Consider the following 21,068-nt stretch of genomic DNA (forward strand, 5'->3'; position numbering starts at 1 on the left):
GTTATGCAGTTACTGCCGGACACTTTTCTCACGTGTCCACCACCGATGTGGTAGGAGGTGCCCCTCAGGACGAAGGCATTGGGAAGGTGAGGAACAAAGTCTATGGAATAGCACGGGGTCAGACGGGGGGAGCATGCTGCCACTCTTTTTGAGGTTTGTCAACTCACTTTGATGTGAACATTCTGCTGGGCGGCTGGCAGGTAAATGATGAAATATTGAGGAATCATCTGTTCATCTCCATCCAGCCTCTTTTGAGAATTTACTTTGAAAGCTTCATCCGATTATGAATACTATTCCCAGACCTCTCCATTCTCTGCACTTTGTCATCTGAGAATGTTTTTCATGACTGATGCTGTGTGTGAGAGAGATGATTAAGATTGACCCGTGGTATTGTGCCATTCTCCAAAGGAAGGGTGTCCAGCGCTACCCGACTTCAAACCCTCCCCTCTCCCAAATCCTTTCCAAGTTTGACTTAATGGAACCAGGTCTAGTCCCAGATATCTTTGGGGCCTTTTTATTTATCTTTAGGCCTAGATTCTCACATTTTTTCCTCCAGTGTTTTAGAAACAAGACCAGTTCAGCCCAGAGGCTAGACTGGGAATATATGGGTCTCTTTCCCTAAAGTATCTGCCCAGAGTTTAAGAAGACCCCATGGATCTAGGACCGTCAAAATCCCTTTGGGAATCATGGCATCTATGGGGCCTGAAGTATGGAGGACTATGTTTGTTGGATCTTTAGCTCCAGGCTACAGGAAGTCCAGTTGAGTCGGTCCAGATGAGTCAGGAATCTGCATTTTAACAAGCTCCATAGTTTGTTTGATAGTTACGACTGAAGAGAGGAATGGTCTTTGGGTCTGAGCCCATAAGGGGTGGACCTTTGATAGAATCTGGCTGTATCTCTGGGGGCTTGGAAAAGTGGATTCTGGAGAGGCCCAGACAGACCGAGACCACTGGTAACTGGAGCCTTCGGCCAGGATGTCAGTCTGATCAGCGGACAAGGCGTGACTGCTGGGCATTCATGAGGGTCATTTTCCTGGATCCTCCTGGGCAGGAGTTAGGAGTCAACACTCAGATTTCTGGAGCACGTGCCTCCCTCCCTGTTAACACCGATGCCATCTTCCTTGAAAACGAAGCCACGTTAAAAACCCAGGGCCCTGAGCACAGGGGAGGTGTGCAGATGAACTCTGATAACTTCCAGCAAGGGGTGAGTCTTTCCGAGTCACATGAACTTCTCTGCGTGGTGGAGGGACAGAGCCAAGGGCTGTCCCCACATTGATAATCTCTTCTGGGGGAGGAGCTGCGTGTGACCAGGCATCTCTGTAGCCGGTAAACACGCCTACCTCCCAATTCACAGCAGTGTGGATGCCTGAGTGCTGCTGACAGCAGCTTTGTTTTGTTTTAAATCACCAGTTACAGAAAACTTGATCTAATTGTCTTCTCTTCAGATGGTTGGGATAACTGTATAGTCCCTGTCAAGCCTTAGGATGAGAATGGTACTTAAAACTGATAGAGCCAGGCAGAGGGCATCCTGGATCTAGTTAACAAAGATGAACATAAAAATGCTGCTTTCAGCTGGATCGCCTGAGAGGTGCTGGGGAGACTGGTCGTAGTTGGCAGAGTTGCTGACGGTTCCACATTGCCAGGCATGGGAGCTGGTACAGACTTGCTTCCCAAGGACCCCAGGATGGCTCTCTGGCCTTCAGGATCTTGGTGGTTATCGTTTCTGGTATTGGGGCAGGAAAGCATTCACACTAAGATGGTGATTCCTGACCCCATGGGAGGCTCCCTGACACTGGTTCTCATGGGACACTCGCTCTTCCCTTAAGATGCAACTTGAAAAAGAACTTCCACACTCATGTCATTTAGCAAGTTCTACACAAACAGTCCTTTCTGTGGTGGGGATTCATGGTGTAAATGCACAGGCTAAAGGCTTTGAAAGGTCCCCAGTAAAGGAATTTATTTAATGTTTAACTCTGGCATTTTGCAAACTAAACACATATTTACCCAAGCAGATCTCATGACACCAACGTTCTGTGGAATCACTTTGTCTAAAATACTCACGTCCATCCCTCCTCTTACACAGTTGGCCCTCCCTACCTGCGGGTTTCCACATCTGTGGATTCAACCAAACATGGATGGAAAATATTTGGGGAAAAAAATTCTAGAAAGTTCTAAAAGCAAATCTTGAATTTGCCACCCAACTATTTACATAGCATTTACACTGTATTTACAACTATTTACGTAGTATTTACATTGTGTTAGATAGTCTAAGTAATGTAGGGATGATTGCCTAGGTTATATGCAAACACTACTCCATTTTACTTAAGGGACTTGAGCATCTGTGGATTTTGCTATCCTGGGGGTTCTGGAGCCCCATCCCCCACAAGCACCAAGGGATGACTGTATTGTGATACCTGCTAAAGCTCTAACTAATAGGAAGGAAGGAAGTGTTTCGAGGAAGAAAATCCTTTTCCCAGGAGTTGACTTTTTGGTAGCAATTTGGAAGCTCCTTAGGTCTTACTGGGCATGGCTTCCGTAAACAATGTGGCTCAGGAGGCATGGAGGTGATTTCTGCCTCAGGATTGAAGGACAGTTTCTTTGCAGAGTGGGTAAAATGATTTGTCATCAGCTAGTGTAGGCACACCTGCATGTGTCTGGTCAGGCATTTACATAGAACTCCCAGAAGGATGCTGATAAATATCTTTGGTCGTTGCTTCCATCTTAACTGGATTTTTTTTTTCCTTCCATAGGTTTATATTTTTAGAGCTGACCGAAGATCGGGCACCTTAATTAAGATTTTTCAGGCATCAGGTAAAAAGGTGAGATCCTTGGGATTAGTGTCTTGTTTGTTTGTTTGAGAGATGTCATCATGTGGGAATCAGTTCTTACTTTTTAGAATATTGGTTTAAAGGCCCATCTGTGCCCTACATTTACATGGCATGTTCAGTTGCATGTTGGAGCCTTTACCTTCTCAGCATTGTGTGTGACCTGCAGATTCCTGGGATTCACACATACTGAGACGGGGAGCGAGATGAGTTTGTACACGGGCAAGTTACAGCACAGAGGTCTAAAAGGTTGTCCGTGGTTCAGATACTCATCAAAATGACTATGTACTCTGTTTCTTTCTGCCTTTATCTTTCTGCCTCTCTGTCCCTCTCCGTCTGTCTTTCTCCCAGCTCCAGAGAGATCAGGCATTGTTGAGTACAGATACATGACCGATTACTTTCAAAGGAGGCAGGCAGATAGATGGTTCTCACTCTCCCTATCTCACCAACCCAAAGCTGCCCCTCCTGCTTACATCCCAAGCCCTCTGCCACCATTGCCATGGAGACTGTTGCCACACAAAAAACAAACAAATATCACCAGGTTCCTTTTAGAACTTTGAAATAGAAATAGCTGGGGAAGGCTGCCCTGAAATTAGTCCTGGGCAAGGTTTATCTGCCTGTGTCATCTTATTATCCTTACCCTGTTGCTAATTCTCTCTCCATTTCCTGCAAGTTTCCATTATATTGTACCGTAGTCTGAAATTAAGCCAGGTAGAGATTCCTTTGATTAATAAGCACCATTTTTCGTGGGCTTATCAGTGGTGCACACCTTGGCATGTTTGGTAAGATTGGCCGTTCTAAGAGGAGACAAGTTTAGGTGGGGAGGTGAAGGGGGTGATTTGAAGAGTTGTCTTGGTAGAGGCCGTAGTGAGCTCGGGGAAGAAGCACAGGACTTGAGACTTGGGAGGGAGATTTGAGGAGATAGGTAAAATTGCCTTCTGACATTCTCCTACCATTACACTAAGAAGAGGGGGAAAAAATGATGTTTCCATCCTGGGTGGGCCATGTGCCCCAGTTCAGGTCCTGCTGTGTTAGACCTGCCTCATGCCAGCCTGGCACCACTGCATATTGTTCTGATGGGGAGTCATAGTCTGAGTTCCAGAAATCCCACTCACAAGTAGAGCTTTTTGCAGTTTTAACAACCATCATGTGTATTTTTAGTATATAACTGTCATAACCTTTTCAATAAAAAATACATCACCAAACTCAGTTTTGTGAGGTTTTCCCTGAGAGCAGCTCTGCGTTCCCCCGGGAACTATGCAAGCCTGTGTTATTTTAACATTTCCAAAACCCCAAAGCAACAACACTGGAAAAAGACTGTGAGCAATTCTGCAAAAAAAGGATTTCCAAGCACCTCTAAAGTTAGAAAATAAATAACCCCGTGCCATTTCTGAGAAAGAGTCCCAAAGAGCAAGTAGGGTGTAAATGCTGCTAAGCCTAACATTTTAGCTCTTTATCCAAAAAAAATAAATGGGTGAGTTTTCCTGTAGAAAACCCTCCCTCCCTCCCTCTGCTCCCCTTCCAATGTACCTCGGCTTGACAGCATGAAATTATCCCCCCCCCAGCTTTATTGATATATAATTGATATATAACACGTTCAAGGTGTACAGTGTGATGACTTGGTACACGTATATATTGTGAAATGACCACACTGAGGTTTGCTAACACATCTATCATCTTACGTAACTACTGTTTTTTTTAGGGAGTCTTTAAAGTGAATTGTGGGGCTTAAACACACTTATCACCCTATTTTTATTATTTTTAAAATTTATTTCTTTTTTTTGCTGCGCTTTGTGGCATGCGGGGTCTTAGTTCCCCAACCAGGGATCAAACCCATGCCCCCTGCAGTGGGAGTATGGAGTCTTAACCACTGGACCACCAGGGAAGTCCCTGTCACCCTATTTTTAGAATATTTTCATGTTCAGCTGTCAACCGTGCCTCCCCGCTGCTTCCTGTGTCCCCACCTCCACTGCCCGCTGCCTGTGCCCAGGACAGGCCCAGCTGATGCTAGTCATCCTGGTGTAAACAACAGTCTATAATTGGGCCCTTTCTCTTTCCCAGAACCCTCCCTGTTTAGATGATAGCTTTCATGGCTACCCATCTGTGTCTGGGTCATGGGCAGGTTTGGGGGAGCAGATTTGAGAGTGGGTGATGTGAGAGGGAAAGGTTTGAGAACCTGCTTTTCCAAATTTCCCGAGGACATGATGACGTGGGTTCCAGCACAGACCAACCTGCAGGTCAGCTTGAGTGTCCTCATTATGACACGACAGGGCTCCCTGAGGAGGGGACCATGGGCCAGCTGTCTCACCTCCCAGCTCCAGAGCTGCCATTCATTTTCCTTGGGGCTCTTCTCGCCCTCACCTTGAACCATTGTAACATATGTCCTTCACTCTGCCATCTTGTTTCACCATCTTCCAGCTTACCCCCATCATCATCTTTCTGATTTTGAAATAAACCATTACTCCCTTTAGACATCTTATTCTGCTTGTGCCAGAAGAAATGAGAAATTCTTGTCCCACTGACTTCTCCATTTTTTCAGTGGGAAAGGACATGACCCCAGGCTTTCAAAGGATGCCTTTGCTTTACCCCTGTGTCCGGAGCCACACATAGAGGAGGGTTCTGACTCAGGAAACCCCTGATCCACTTCTGCTTCCGTGTGGCCAGAATCTGGTCAGAGAGTTCTGTCTCCTGGCCGTAAGAGAGACAAAACCCCAAATGGTTCTGGTCTTTACTGGTTGACATCCTTCGTATAGTGCACTCAAGAAATCACCAATACACATGCAATTCCATTGCTATGACATGTGTCCTCATATTTCCAGGCTGATGGGAGAGCTCTGATCAAGGAACACTCACCCCAAAGCATGTCGTTGCCCTATCGAAGTTTCATTGCAGTAATTGAGTATGTGAAGTGTTTATATGTCAAAACTTAGATAGGAAACTTCACGTACGGGGATTTCTGATTGAACACTGATGAAGATGCCAAGTTAAATAGACCATTGGAATGAAACAAATAGTTCCCCTGGGACTCAGCCAGAGAGAACAGCCAGCAGCTTCGGTCTTCAGGGCCTTGCCTGGGTCTTAGCGGTTTCTTTTACTAAAGTCAAGATAGGGACATTGGCAAGGCCACTGAATTGGTGACTGTCAACTGGTTTCTGCCCACCCCCCCCACCCCATGATTCTGAAACTTCCCCGTGCCCTTCTCCCTTGGGAAGGGGGCAGGTGGGGATGGGGGTTGGGTGGAAGTGACCTCGGCATGTGACTGGGAGGGACTTGAGTCCTTTCCCAGGCTGAGCTGCAGGAAATAGACCAAAGTACCCTCCACCTCTCTCAAACTCCCCTGGGTTAGCTACCAACAAACAGCAAAAGAAAATGCTTGTTCATGTCTGTAAAACCAGAGCCCTTTTATTTGAAAACATTTATTTTAAAAAGATAGATTTTTTTTTTTTTTTTTTTTTTTTTAATTAAAAACAGAGGTCGCCCACTGGCAGCCTTTGGAAAGGATACAGCCTACAAAAATTTTCATTTGGCCTGCATGGTATGTTTGTTTATTATTTTTTAATATGAATTAGTTGTCAGCATTTTAAAAATAGGCAATTCAAATAAAATTTTAGAGCTTTGGTTTCTCTTGAAAAATGAGATGGTTGGCCTTTTCTGGGTCAATCAGGAGTTGACTGCCCCTGGGTGGGGATTGCTCCTTTAGCTGGGTCTGTGGACTCTAGTTTGCTGCAGTCTCCACCATTCTCTATCGTTTCTTAGACACAGAAGCTGAGTGTCGCTCGCCACCCGTAAGCATGCCTGCACTGTTGTTTGCTTTTTCCTTATACCTGTTGTATCACCTGCCTGGATCCCATTGGATTGTGTTTGAGACCCCCAATTTAAAATAACAGGTACTGAGTCAGACAGAGAAAGACAAAGCACATTATACCACTTATATGTGGAATCTAAAAAAATGATACAAATGAACTTATTTACAAAACAGAAATAGACTCACAGACATAGAAACCAAATTTAGGATACCAAAGGGGAAAGGTGGTGGGGGGAGGGATAAATTAGGAGTTTGAGATTAACAGAAACACATTACTAAATATGAAATAGATAAACAACAAGGGCCTACTGTGTAGCACAGGGAACTATATTCAGTATCCTGATTGAATATAGTTGAATATAGTAATCGAATATATATTGAATATAGTAATAACATAATGGGAAAGAATCTAAAAAAGTATGTGTGTATATATATGGAAAAGAATTTTTTCAGATTCTTTTCCATATATATGTATACATACACATGTATAACTGAATCACTTTGCTGTACACCTGAAACTAATACGTTGTAAATCAACTATACTTCAATTAAAAAAAATAGTAAAAAATAAAGTAACAGGTACTGAATTAAGCTATGATTAAGCCAATATAACCTGGCTGTTTTCCTTCATCCTCCAAATGGTCTTCTGAGTTGTACCTTTTTCTGTTACTTCAGCTCACGCCATCCTAACCAATCTTCAGCTATGCCCAGGACTGGGCGAGGGTAATCTGTTTCCCATGTAACATTTATTTTCATGCCTGCCTTGTGCTGTGAAATTCCATATTCCTAACTTGCTCGGCCTTGTCAAATGTCTGATATACGAGGCACTTTTATTATGGCTGTAACCTATGTCTGCAGCCTCAGCTTGCATTTGTAAAAGCAGTACCTTGTTCTCCAGGGATCAGTCCATTTGTTTCCCCCTTGGTGGGGCTCCAAGCCAGCGAACGTGGGTCTCACTTTGACCGGGGGGCCCACGTGGCTGCCAGGAGGCCAGGGGAGTCGGGATCTCACCGTGGCCCAGGCATTCTGGTTTCCAGGGTGGCATGGCTGGCACAGCCTCCGAGGGGCTTGGGAGCAGATGTTTGTCAGGCTGGGCAGCTGGAGGAAGGCAGGGGCCTTGTGTGTGAGGATGGACACTGAACGCTTTGTTGCAACTTGACTTGGTTGCAGATGGGCTCTTACTTCGGCTCCTCCTTATGTGCAGTTGACCTGAACGTGGACGGCCTCTCTGACCTGCTCGTGGGGGCCCCCATGTTTTCTGAGATCAGGGACGAAGGGCAGGTCACTGTCTACATCAACAGAGGAAACGTGAGTACAGAGCTGGGCAACATGTGGACAGGGTGTGGGAGAGGAATGTTGGCCTGGGGGAGTAGTGACTGAGCCCCATCACCCAGAGGAGGTAAAAAGACACGCTTCTTACCTTCAAAAAGCTCCGTGTTCCATCAATGGAAAGTTATACTCAGTGTTATGACTGCAAACATACAGGGGTCCAGAAAAATCTTAATGACTAAAGTTGAGTGATTCCTATGTACCAGGAACCGTTTCTCCTGCTTCCTGTGAATGATTTCAATGACATGTGCACATGGTATCGGGGGTCCCCATTTTTCAGGTGAAAAAACTGAGGCTCAGAGAGGTTAAGTCACTTGCCCCAAATCACACAGATAAGAAGCAGTGGGGCTGGGATTTGAACGTAGGCAAACTGGCTTTGGAGGTGGCATGCTTCATCTCTGTTATTTTGTCTCCTTGGGACTATATACACACCTGCCCACGGAGGCAGAGAAGCCTTCTCAGAGGACATGATGGCTGGGAGGAATCTTGAAGAAGAATGCGAGTTAGGTAGACAGGCGGGAGTGGGCTGGGAGCTGGGCAAGTGGATTGAGGTGTGAGGCAGTGGGACCGTAGTTCAGCGTGTTGGGACTGGGAGGGGTGGATGGGGGCCACCGTAGTGGCCAAGGGCTATAGTCACGATGTCCCTTATTCTGCAGAGCCATGAAAAGGATGTGGCCAAGTCAGAAAGATGTCTCTGCAGCACAGTGGAGGGTGGGTGGGGGCAGGGGCTGAGGGGCAGCAGTGCACCCGTGGGTGCAGGAGACCAATGAGAAAGTAGAATCTTTTCAGGATCTAGAGGAAAGAATATTCAACAAGAGGGAAATGGTTAAATGAATAAATCCTGTGACCACCAGCCTTTAGCTAACATGAGAAAATGCTTATGAGATAATCACTGAAAAAGCAGGATAAAGACTGCATGTACAAACAACCTTTAAAAATGTACAAAATACATAGAGAATGTAAATAGATCTCTCTGGGTGGTGGTGCTTGGGTAGATATTTAGCTTTATCTTTATCCAAACTGTGAGAATGTAATTCTTTCATAATCAAAAAAGTCAGTAAAAGTGTACTTTTAAGCGGTGACCAAGGTGTTAGTTATCCTAATCGGGAGGGGGTGGTGGTGTTTAGCTATAACTACGTGGGCAGATGCCAGAAAGAAAGGGCAGTTATTTAAAGAGGAGCCAGGGGAAGTTAGAGCCTTGAGCTTTCTTGGATGTTTGCAAACTCTTTGGGAAGGTGGATCTAAAACCTGGGAGGAAAGATGCTTCCTGGTACCTGTTGCAACAACTCATGGCACCTGCATCTGCACTGACCTTCCAGGAAGGGGGGTCAAGGAGGTGAGGGGAGAAGTGAGTTGGTCGTTATGGAGATGAGAACAGCTGGCATTCAGTAGCTGCTGGCCACCATATATGCAGGAGACTGCTGCGTTTGCATGGGTGTTAACTTGTGAGGCAATAAGGTGACCAGCCCAACAGCCCCAGGGCATGGAATCTTGGAGCAGGATAATCCCCCAGACCTTCTGCGGCAGCTGGCACCCACACATCCCAACCCCAGTCAGTGTTTCTTAATGCCATGTGGTTACCCTAAGTACAAGGGTATTCTTATTTCTGTTGAACTTCATCTTATGTGATTAATGATTGCAGGGCAGTGTCGAGGAGCGGGAATAAATGATGACTTGTGATTAATGATTGCAGGGCAGTGTCGAGGAGAGGGAATAAATGATGACTTGCCTTTGAATCTTGGTGTTGCCACTTACTAGCCTGTGTGATGTGGACAAATAGCTTGAAATCAGCAGCTCAGTTTCCTCACCTGTAAAGTGGGCAGAGTCATAAGGTCTTCCTTATAGAGTCACTGTGTGATTTAAATGAGGCTGAGGATATACAGTGCCTGGTACATACAAGGAATCAATGTTTCTCTCTTTCTTCACCACACTGATGGGAAGAAATCACATATTTGTGTTGTGGGGCAGAGGTTTCGTTGACTTAAGAACTCATCACACCTTTACTGTTTGCAAGTTGTTTGAGTACAGTGGGAAAAAAAAGATTTAGTTGTAACAAAAGCTTTGGGATGGCTTGTGGATGTACAGTGGGTCTGAGTGCCTCTACCTGGGGGCAGGGTTAGACACTCTTGTGCCTCAAAACATTGTGTGTGTGTGTTTTTTAAAATATTTTATTTATTCATTCATTCATTCATTCATTCATTCATTCATGGCTGCATTGCGTCCTAGTTGCAGTGCACGGGATATTTGTTGTGGTGCGCGGGATCTTCGCTGCGCTCGGACTTCTCTCTAGTTGTGGCGCGCGGTCTCCAGAGTGCGTGGGCTCTGTAGTTTGCGGCAGGCGGGCTCTCTAGTTGAGGCGCCCGGGCTTAGTTGCCCCGTGACACGTGGGATCTTAGTTCCCCGACTAGGCATCGAACCCAAGTCCCCTGCATTGGAAGGCAGATTCTTAACCACTGGACTACCAGGGAAGTCCCTCAGATGGTGTTTTAATGCTCTGATAGTCATGTGCCAATGATTTGGGGGTAAAGTGGGTGTGACTTTTAGTGACACCATCACCATTGGCCGCTCCCTCTGTTGGTTGGTGTTTGCTTAGGAAATCCAAACCACACGTGAAAATGGGCACAGTCGTGTGTCCTGTTATCACTGCTCCCACCCCTTAACCAAGAACTATTGGGTGTTGGGTTTTCTGAACCATGAGTCCCTCTGCCAAGATTACTAATACATGCACCGTACAAAACAGCTTTATAAATTTGTACCAGAAGGCAGAGGAGAGCAGAAATGGAAATATGTATTCCCTCTAAAACAACTTTGGGGATATTGCGGGGAGAGGAGACTGGGGGGACAAGCAGGTAGGTTGGTTAATAGGTTGGTGTATAGAGCGTTAGGACAAGGGAGAGGTTTAGTCATCAGTGGCCAACAGTGGGTCTCCTTCCCTCTAAAATGCATCTCAGGCAATCGGAGACCTTCATGGCAGCCAGGTGGAAGGAGCTCATTTGGCCACCAGTGGGTGGGTGGGGGGGAAGTTTGGGTGCCTGGGATTCTGCCCAGGTGTTTCCTGTCCATGGGTGTGCTGCAGGGCAGGGCGGCATTCCCGGCTCTGTTTTTTCATTCTTTTTTTGGTTATTCTGTTTGTTTTGTTTCCCGTTTTCCCTCCATCCTGTTTCCCAGGGAGCCCTGGAGGAGCAGCTGGCCCTGAGTGGGGATGGCGCCTACAATGCACACTTTGGGGAGAGCATCGCCAACCTGGGCGACCTCGATGATGACGGGTTCCCAGGTCAGTGAGCTCGTACCTGCCCTCTAACTTGCCCCTGTCGTGGGCACTCTGGGGTCTACCTGCCCATGGCAAGGCCCATCCACGTACACTGGGGAGAGGACGCCTGTTAGAAACCACATTTTCTGTGTAGACGCAGGACTGAGCCCTGAGCCCACTGGAGTTTTGCTTCCATGAAATCCCTTCTCATCAGCTCAGTGCTCTTTGCTATGTGTTTGTGGTGCAGTGAACCTTGCGGCTGGTCCATAGGGGCTTCTATGGCAGCCAAGTCTGAACCAGCTTCCTCTTGCTACAAACCTTTCTTGTTTCTGAGCCTCTGATGCTCCACGATGCTCTGAGAGCATGGAGGAAGATCTAGTTGTCAGTTTGTGAGAGTAACGTTGATTTTTTTGGTAAAGGGAATACCATTTTATATAATTCCTTTACCCAAGAATAGAGGTGACTTTCTCAGTTATGCAATAACCATTGTCTATGGAGTTCCCTTCTCAGACAGACATTAGGGTGGGTGGTTGATATTTGCGTTTCTTTTATTGGATAGATCAATAACTTATTCCTATGAGGATGAGGGAGAAATTTTCTGGAAGTAACCTCTTCTCAGCTTCTATAATGTTCTTTCTACGTTTTTTTTTTTTCCTGCTGCTAAGAGATAATGTGCCTAGTTTAATGCTTGAACAAGCAGCAACCAAGAAATTTCTAGACATTATGGCAGGAATTAGAGAATCCACCATTATGTTACTCCACATGGCTTTTCTAACCCAGAGCTGCTTTTCTCCCCCTAGATGTGGCCATTGGCGCACCCAAGGAGGATGACTTTTCAGGAGCGGTGTACATCTATCACGGTGGTGCCGGTGGGATGGTCCCTCAGTACTCCATGGTAATTGGTGTGAGAGTGTCGTGGCTGCTGTTCATACATTCATTCCACAGATACACACAACACACGGCGTTGTGCCTGCCTTCACCGTCCCCCCCTCCAGTGGAAGACACAAACCATTGAGACTGCTTTTTAAATCAAAACATATTTATAGACTCCCGAGTTTGCTCATATCCAGGGAGGCATTCTGCCTACAAAAGATAAGATCCAAATTCTTAGCCAGAGTTAGAATGATTTATGTAAGAAGAGGTGGATTGCTTTTTCTGGTTACTGCTTTGCCAACCATCTGTGCTAAGCCAAAGGAATATCTTGTAAAATATAATCTAGAAAGACAGTGGTCCATGGAGGAGGGACATGAAAGCTGTCACAGGGCTGTTGTCACAGTTGGCATTAAAACGGGGAGCTGGTTAAAGCCCTGGCCTCGTGCCCAGACTTGGGAACGTGGAAGTGGTGAGTTCTGTTTTTTGCCATATCAGCTTGGAGTTCAGTCTTGCTGATGGTGTCAAGCCCAGCCCCTGGGAAAAAAGGAAGTCACTCTCTGGACAGAAGCATGGTCAGGATGTTTGTGGATGTCTGCACGTAGAGTGGCACAGGCCTGGGTCTTTCTCCCAGTGGGTCAGCGACAGAAAGGGACTGAGCACATGTCGAGAAATTTCCAATCAGCACCTGCTGATTTACTGAACATTTACTACGTGCTAACCGCCTCCTATTCATGCTGACATTTCTCGTCACCAAGAAGCTTGCCTTGTATCTTGATTATTGCAAAGGAAACAAAACTTTGAACTGAGTCCTGTTCTTATAAAATGTTCTATAACATGAAATAGAAAAGTATCGAAAGCTGTCCATGTACTAAAGTCTCTAGGTAAGAAAAGGCTTTGCCAGTTGATTTTAAGAGGCAATGCATATGTGTAAGTTCAAGGTGTATGTTCCTAATTGTTCTTCCTGCAGCAGATATGAGTTAGCTAATGAAGGGTTGAGGGCTGGCTGGTTTGCTGCCACTTGAGCCCAGATTCCCTCTTCTGGGCCTCCTGCTCGGCTCCATGACTCTTGCAAGAGGCAGATGCCAAGGGAGGTGCTGGCGAGAGCAGGGATGCTTCCTGAGCGCCTGCTCTGCCCTCTTGCCTTCAGTCCCCAGAATAGCCCTGTGAGATGGGCACCTTGGTTATCCACCTTTTATTTACGAGGTGACTCCAGGCCAGGGAAGTTAATTAACATGCCGATGGTCACCAGCTAGGAAATGGCAATTTGACCATGAACCTTTGCCAGTCTGACTCCCAACCCTCTTACTGCAACCACCGCCCTCAACTCCACATCGGGAAAAAGGAACGCTCAGGGAAGCTCAGTTGGAAAACTCAGAACTATGGAAGCTTATTTGTCTGTGAGGCATATATACTCTGAGGGGCATTTATCTACATGGACCATCCTCTGTGCATTAGAAATGAGTAGTGGTGGGAATAAACTCCTAGAGGATTTAGCTGAGGTGGCAGGAGGAAGAGGGCTCTGGGCACAGTTTGGGGGCCACATCCGTGTCCCAGGGGCTGCTCTACCCTGGGTCAGGGACGCTGTTCCCACTGTCACAAGCTGAAAGTCATCCAGGGAGCAGCCTTCTTTGTGCCGCCATCGAGGTCACTCTCCACGCTTCCTCCTGGAAGCTTGTTCCCGGACCTGGGAAGCTAATCACACAGAGAGGCAGCCTGTGAGAGACCCCCAGCTTCCCCTCCTCCGGTGGCCCTCTCGTGTTTGTTGTGTTGCTGGGCGGACTCCCTGCAGAGAACTGAGGTATAAATTTTGTGGTCAGCGTGGATTGTCTTTAGTAGGAAGCAGGGATCAGCAGCTGGACCCGTCCTGCCTTTGTCAGCACGCAGCCTGGCTCATTAGCTCTAACAAAGAGAAGTGGTTTGGGGCTCTTTAAAAAAAGAAAAAGAAAAAAAGAAACAACCATGATTACACGTTTCCAGACTCCTAATATGTATGTGATAAGGTTTGTGATTTTAAAGGAAGAAAAATCCTTTAATGCCAGGTTCTCTCCAAGGCCCAGGCCGGGACAGAGCGGGCATTGTGTGGGTGAACTACAGGAGGAAGTCAGAAACAAGTCTGGGCAAGGGAATCGCTTTTCTTTGGCCCAGATTGGTGTTATTTCTGCTGGATGCGTTGTGAGATCAGGGTCTAAAGTTCTTCCATATAACTCTGTAACTCATTCCTCCTTCTCGAGTTTACCATGAAAAGTGTTGATTTTAAGATCCTTGTGCGCCTTTCTCAATTTGAGAGCCCTCCGGGCATGTCACGGCGGCCCCTGTGATCTTTCTCCTGCCATCAGGACACCGCATGTAAACCTGGTGAAGTGGAGGTTTCCCAAGGCTCCTGGTTTTCATTTAGAGTTATTAGCATCGAGCAGACTTATCTTCCTGGCTTTATGGCCTAATGGCCTGCAGATGTTTGTGGGATAACTTAAGCCTGCATCGCCACCCCCAAAAGGACCACCCCTTCACTCTTCCCTGCTTGTCTCAGCCACAGCATACCTTAGAAATGCAAACCCAGGGCAAGCTGCTGCTCTCATCATTGGACCTCAGAGCCGAGATGGTCTGCTTCAAGATGTGACTTTTAAGAAACGTGCAGATGCACATCCGTGTTTCCTTAGACAGAGCCATCGGGGATGTGGGGCTCTGCCTGTTATCAAGAAACACTTCTTCAGTGTTTCCCTACAGTGTTCTGATTTGTGCTTTGATGCTTGCACATTTCCTGTTGGATGGTTTCATTGAGGTGGCAGGCGGAGGGTTATTTGCAGTTATCGGCCGCTGCAGGGTGGGGGAGTCCCTGCTGTCTCCATCTGTAAACCCTGTAGGAACACCTCCTCTCCATACTTGTGACTTCTTTGCAGGATGACTCAGTGAGGAAAAGGGTAAGGCAAGAAAGTCCCAAGTGAGCCACGACTATGTGTAAACCTGGTTCTGACATGGAGATTGCTGTGTGGCATGAAAACAAAGCATTTCGCTTACCTTCTACATCGAGGGCCTTGGGAGGGAAGCCTCCCCAGGGAGACTGTTTAGAGAAAGGGAAGAAAGAACAGGTCAGATCCCAGAACATGGCACTTTTCTGATTCAGGAAGTTTGATATCTTTGTGAGGAACTGTGCCACACAAGCATGGATGTGTGACAAAGGCTGGTTGTATAATGAATATTCTTGGACCAACACAGCATGTGTTGTGTTAGCATCTGTTGAACGTAATGATGAAGGAGAGGTAAGTACGGATGCCCTGTGGCAGAGGAGCTGTCAATGCTGAATGGTCAGTTGAAGGCTGCCTTTTAGGAGGAAGGGTGGCTTCAGCTAAGTGTTTGGATTTCCTACAGTTTGTAGAAGGTTCAGGACCATGGAGTTCTAGATGTACTAGGTAGAGCTGTTTCATCCTGTCTGTGATGCCCAGGAGCCTGTAGATCTTTTGGTTGGCTTGATCGAGAGCTGTCGTGCTAATTCCTGTCCACCTAGGGAACAGCTGACGTGTGCCTCTTAGGAGTGTTCCATGTTTGCTACATGTTTGGGTAGAGAGATAGAAGGACAATATGTTCTTAGAGTTTCAGCCAGCTATACCTGTATAAACACAAAAGAGAACCTCCCTTAGAAGTGGAAGTTAACCTTGATCCATTTGGAACTTCATTCAACACATCAAAACACTAACACACTCATCTGGGTGGCTTTTTCATTAGCACTGAGCTTAGAAAAAATTTTAAATGGTGACATTTGACTAAGGCAAGTAATAATAAAGGAGTGCATGGTCTTCAGCTGCCTGCTAAAGCCCCCCACCCCCTGCCCCGATAAAATTCGGACTATGATTTTTTTCTTTCAACAACTTCAAGACCAGGTGTCCTAGGGAAGCTGCCCTAAAACAGTCACTGGTTCTTATTTGTGACCATGCTCCTTCTGGTGACTCAATCTCCCTATTATCTGTTTCAGAAACTTTCTGGGCGGAAGATAAGTCCGGGTCTGCGGATGTTTGGTCAGTCCATATCAGGAGGCATTGATATGGATGGAAATGGCTATCCCGGTAAGCTATTTTTCTTTAAAAGCATATGAGATAAGCAGAGATAACCAGTCTGGTAAGCGTGATCACAGACGTGACCTGGATTTAGGATTAGGAAAATTCATACAGTAGAATAGGGTATTTTGCTTGGTGTTTGACTTTTAAGATGAAAGTAGTGTTAAAGTTTATTTTTCATTTTTAAAATGTTCTACTCCAAAGGGTTTAAGCACCAGGAAGGTGGATTTTTGCAGTGATTTCTGTGGCAGCAAGTCTTTCTGATAAAGACCAAAAGCACTCCCCACATTTAAAATGATAACTAGTGAACCCTCATGTTTGCCTTGATATTTGAGCATATTCAGAGGCCTCTTCCTCTTGAGAATGAAGAAGGCACTGAGTAAACCCCCACACCCACCCCTGCCGTGAGACGACTATTGAGAGAAACACTTGGAGCAGGAAGAAAACCATGTCATCTCCCTGACGGACAAAACAGACCTTCACCATTCAAGGCTGGCTGGCTTGTCTTCAGGGTTAATTAATGCCTTGTGGTGACTGAGACTGATTGAATAAAAATGTACGATTTCAAACCCCAATCCCAAGTGATATCCGGTGTAGGTAAAATTGACTGGGCAATGGAGTAGTGGTTCCTTTGCTGCCTGAAGGGGATGGAGTAGGTGAGGTGAGGAAACAAAGAGAAGAATTTGGAAAACCCCTAAATCATCATGGAATTCAGAAGAAATGTCCCTGAAACTCTAGGTCATCTTGCTATTTTGAGAAAGTGTTTCTTTCCATTTAGAATGCCTCAGAAGGATCTGTGAAAATGAATGCAATCTTGTACGAGTCTTTTTAGGTTTGAGAAAGCAGTTCTTGTTCTGGGCAATTTGTAGCCATCCCTAAATAATACCTACCATTGGTTTAGCACTCTAATATGTGCAGAATGCTTCCCCGTGCAATGTACATCATATAGTTACCCCATAGGTAGCTAAAGATAGGGGTGTCTCCCCAGTTTACAGACAAGGATACTGAGCCTCAGAGAACTAAGGGCACCAGAGACCACATCATTGTGGATGGGGACCCAGGCTGCTTCTCTAGTTGCACGGTGAGCAGGTATGGTCACACTTCACGACGGATGTGGATTTCTTATCTTGCATTTTTCATGAAAGAAATGGCAAGTGTGTCAGGTTCTTTTATTTTCAAATATCCAGGCAATTTAAAAAGGCTATTAGAAAATAGCAAAATTAACAAGCATACCCAAGTGCAGAAATTTTAGCAGCCCTGCAATCCACAGATAATGCTCTTTGTTTTTCCTTAATGAGGACGTCGTGTAGATGTAGGGATTCAGATGCTTGGTTCTGTGAAATAGTCATGGGAACCGCAGGGCTGAGAGGTTTATATTTGAGGGGAGGAAAGGCAGAGAGCTATTGGATGAATGCATACTTCCTAAATTAAATTTTTTAGGAATAAACATTACCAGCTAACACTTGTCTTGATTTATAGTTTGCCAAGTATTTTCATGAGTTTTCTGATTTTAATATCTGATTTAACGTATTTAATAAATATATTGAACAAGTGTATAATAAATATATTCTGATTTAAATATTATGAAATACTGTCAACTTTTGAAGAAGACAGTGGGGATAATTATCTCCATTGTGCAGACAAGGACACAGAGAGACTCTGGGGTCACATAGAGTGAGGGGTGGAACGGAGATGATTCACATGTTCTATAGAACTTAGAGCTTTCCCAAGAGTCATTTAATTCCAAGTGTCCCCCTCTCTGATTCTCTGATGTCCAAAAGAAATATAATGTGAGCCACTTACATAATTTAAAATATTCTAGTAACCGCTAAAAAGATAAAAAGAAACAGGTGAAATTAATTTTCATAATGTTTAATTTAGCCCAATGTATCTAACACATTATCATCTCAACATACAATCAATATAAAAATTATTAATGAGATCATTAATGTTTTTTGGTACCAGGTCTTTAAAATTGTTTCCTGTCTTACACATACAGCACATCTCGGTGCAGACCAGCACATTTTGGGGTCTCAGCAGCAACATCTGGTGATTGACTGCCATAGGCGGCAGTGTGGCTCTAACTCCTACAAAGTCATTTCAGAGCCCGGGGGGGCCCCCTGACCTTGAGGCTGGCCTCCATTGCCGTGGAGCCCCTTGACAGCGGGTGGGTGAAATGGGCTTCAGCAAGTTTCTGAATCTGTAAACTTGTGGTTTTCAGATGTAACTATTGGAGCTTTCATGTCGGACAGTGTGGTTCTCCTAAGGTGAGATGCTTCTCTCTTTCCTCTTGGCTCTTCGTGGGTGAGGGATGGAATTTGGTGGGGGAGGGGGGCCCAGGGGAGTTATTCATCATTAGTCAGCAGTCACTCTGCCCTGTTCCTTGCAGGCAGAGGTGCTTGGTAAGTGCGAATGCTGCCTTTGTTTTTTCATCCTTGTTATCCTCTATCCCAGGGTTTCCAGCCAGTGGGCCTTGAGTGGTTTACGTGTGTGAGAGGATAGCATCCCTGGAGCTTCTAGGAAGAGTTGGGGTTTTTGCCTTTTGCCGTGAACAATCCCTTCCATAGATGTGCTCTACACATGGTATCATTTCCTGTGGGCGCCACGACACTGCCCTATCCCATCTCTTCATCCCTGCACCCTTCATCCCGGCTTCCCCACCTTGTAGTCCCCAGCCCCCCAGGGCCTGGGAGCCTCCTGCCCCCTCATTCTTTGGTGGCAGCAGAGTGTGAGGGACATGAGCTCAGACCCAGTCCTCGCTGTGAAACCCATGCAGTCTGGATCTCTCCTGCAAAGGCCAGCGGGCTGCCGGCCCACCCATGAACCCTCTCCAAGTATTTCTGTCTCTGTGACTCAGAGAAAGCAACATTACACTTTGGAGCGGGAGCCAACTCATAGGTTTTGTTAACAACCTGATTTCAGAACTTTCTAAAATAGGCTAGTAGGATCTTAGAGCTGGAAGGGATCCCAGAGGCCATGGATTTCCACACCCTAGATTCCTCTCATTCAGCAGGGCCTTCCTCTGAGTCTCCACCACAGGACCACACAGCCTCCTCTAGAAGGACGTAGTGCCCAGGGTGGGGGCTTAGTAACTTCTGAGGGGACCAGTTCACCCACAGGTAATGAAAAAGGTTAAATTGTTCAAGCTAGTTACTTTGCACACACTTAACTGACAAATGCTAATTTCAAGGTTTGTCATATTGGCAGCAGTCAGAATTATCTTTAAGAAAATCCATGTATAACTTACTTTTTCAAGATGATTATCATAAAATTCCTGAGTCAGAAATGACTCTGCTACTCCAGGGATTATAATACTTCTAATATCAACCACTACTCATTTATTGAGCACCACAATGGGCAGAGAATTGTGGGGAAACATAATATTTCAGGCATTGTCCATTCTACACCAAGGGGATTAGTTAAAGCAAGCCATAAATACATCATAAAACCTCAGCTATATAATGAAATATGTGATAGCTGCTATATGAACAGTATAGATAATAAATATTCTAAGGATTTAGAAAAGATGATGAACAACACCCTAGGGATGCTCTAGACAGAGACTTGGATCATATTTTCTCATCAAGACGCATAGCCTCAAGGGCCTTTGGCTTTCAAGTTCTTTCTTTCCTAAGAGTTGGCTTAACATGGCCAATCATGTTGGAAATGAAATGAATAAATTTAATATGACATCCCCCCACCCCCCGACAAATGTTAAATTGTTAAAGAGGCAGAATAGCCTTAAGGTTAAGAGTGTAAACTCTGGGGCCAGGTGGTCTGGGTTCAAACCCTAACTCTGCCCTTACAAGGTGAGTTTCCTGGGCAAGTCTGGTAACCTCTGCTTCAGGATTGTCATCTGTTAAAAAGGCAATAATAGTACTTACCTCACTGGGTATCATAAGTTCTTATGAGAGCTCAGTGAGCTAGAACAGTGCCTGGTTTAAGTGCTCAATAAATGTTAGCAATTCTGACATCAGTTGGGTTTAATTTGCCTGCCTCAAAGTCTGCTTCTTGGTCCCCTATCTTCCATATAACAGCCCTTCAGTATTTGAAGGTGGCGGCTGTGTCCCTCGGATGGTGACTTCAGTAAGATGAGTCCTTTAATTACTCCCCATGGGACTGGATTTCTACTTTATCACCCCTTCTTCTGGGTTGGTAGTTTTTCAGGTGGAACAGCTTTCATAGCTCCAGATGGTTGCGGTTGGACTTGTGAAGCCAGGGCTCTGGCTGGTGGCCTCACGAAGTCATTTTCCCTCTCCTCACTCTTCTGAGCAGCGTGCCCTGGCTTCTCAGGATTCCCCTTGAATAAAACGTGTTCCCCCACTTCTCTTAGTGGAAACCAGGCCCTCTCCAAACTGGGAGCTTCTGGCACAAAAGGCACATCTCATAGGTTCTGCTTTTTCATCATTCTTGTATTTTATAAGCTTGTAGCTGTGAGCTCTAACCCAGAGGGGCTTGTCTCCTTCTGTCCTCTGATGTGAGGGACAGCCCTCCCCAGGGGTTTGCTCACACATGGGTGTAAACATAAAGCGAGGCAGTTACACATGGATGGGAGACCACAGACCCCAGCCTGGGATGGAGGGTTGAATCGGATGAGGTGAACTCTAACGGGGCCAGATGTAGAGTCCATCGAAGAGAATGCCTGGAAGCACTCCCGGGGAGGGGAGGCTTTAGGAGCAGGGCCAGGAGCACCGGCTTGGACGGGAAGGTCCACGGAAGGCCGTGACAGCCACTGCAGGGGTGCGTAGGGGTGCTGAGCTCACCGTAACCCATTCCCTCATTCATTCTGCTCTGTGCATTGACCTGTTGAGACATGAAGTAGCTCCCTGGAGTAATGGATGGCTTTGGGGATATCCCAGTTAGTGGTCTAACACCTTCACCAGGGTGCGGGCTCATTATGTGTCCCCCCGCCGTCTCTGCCCTGCAAGCAACATGACC

The 21,068-nt window shown here is 46.0% G+C and overlaps 1 protein-coding gene across 9 annotated transcripts in view; it reads left to right on the forward strand.

Moving 5' to 3' along the window:
- ITGA9 (integrin subunit alpha 9) overlaps positions 1-21,068 on the forward strand; it is a 352,771-nt gene that overhangs the window by 54,821 nt on the left and 276,882 nt on the right. For 8 of the 9 annotated variants that reach the window (XR_014250773.1, XM_082412752.1, XM_082412753.1 and 5 more), the window contains exons 7-13: positions 1-86; positions 2,750-2,818; positions 7,800-7,937; positions 11,127-11,232; positions 12,009-12,103; positions 16,049-16,139; positions 18,352-18,397. Coding sequence is in view for 8 of the 9 variants with exons in the window: in XM_082412752.1 (XP_082268878.1) it covers positions 1-86; positions 2,750-2,818; positions 7,800-7,937; positions 11,127-11,232; positions 12,009-12,103; positions 16,049-16,139; positions 18,352-18,397 (631 nt within the window). In the remaining variant the exon portion in view is untranslated. Of the gene's footprint in view, positions 87-2,749; positions 2,819-7,799; positions 7,938-11,126; positions 11,233-12,008; positions 12,104-16,048; positions 16,140-18,351; positions 18,398-21,068 lie in introns of those variants that run through there. The other variant, XM_082412754.1, reaches the window with a different exon arrangement.

Source organism: Balaenoptera physalus, assembly GCF_965194825.1.
Source record: "Balaenoptera physalus genome assembly, chromosome: 11".
Taxonomy (NCBI): Eukaryota; Metazoa; Chordata; class Mammalia; order Artiodactyla; family Balaenopteridae; genus Balaenoptera; species Balaenoptera physalus.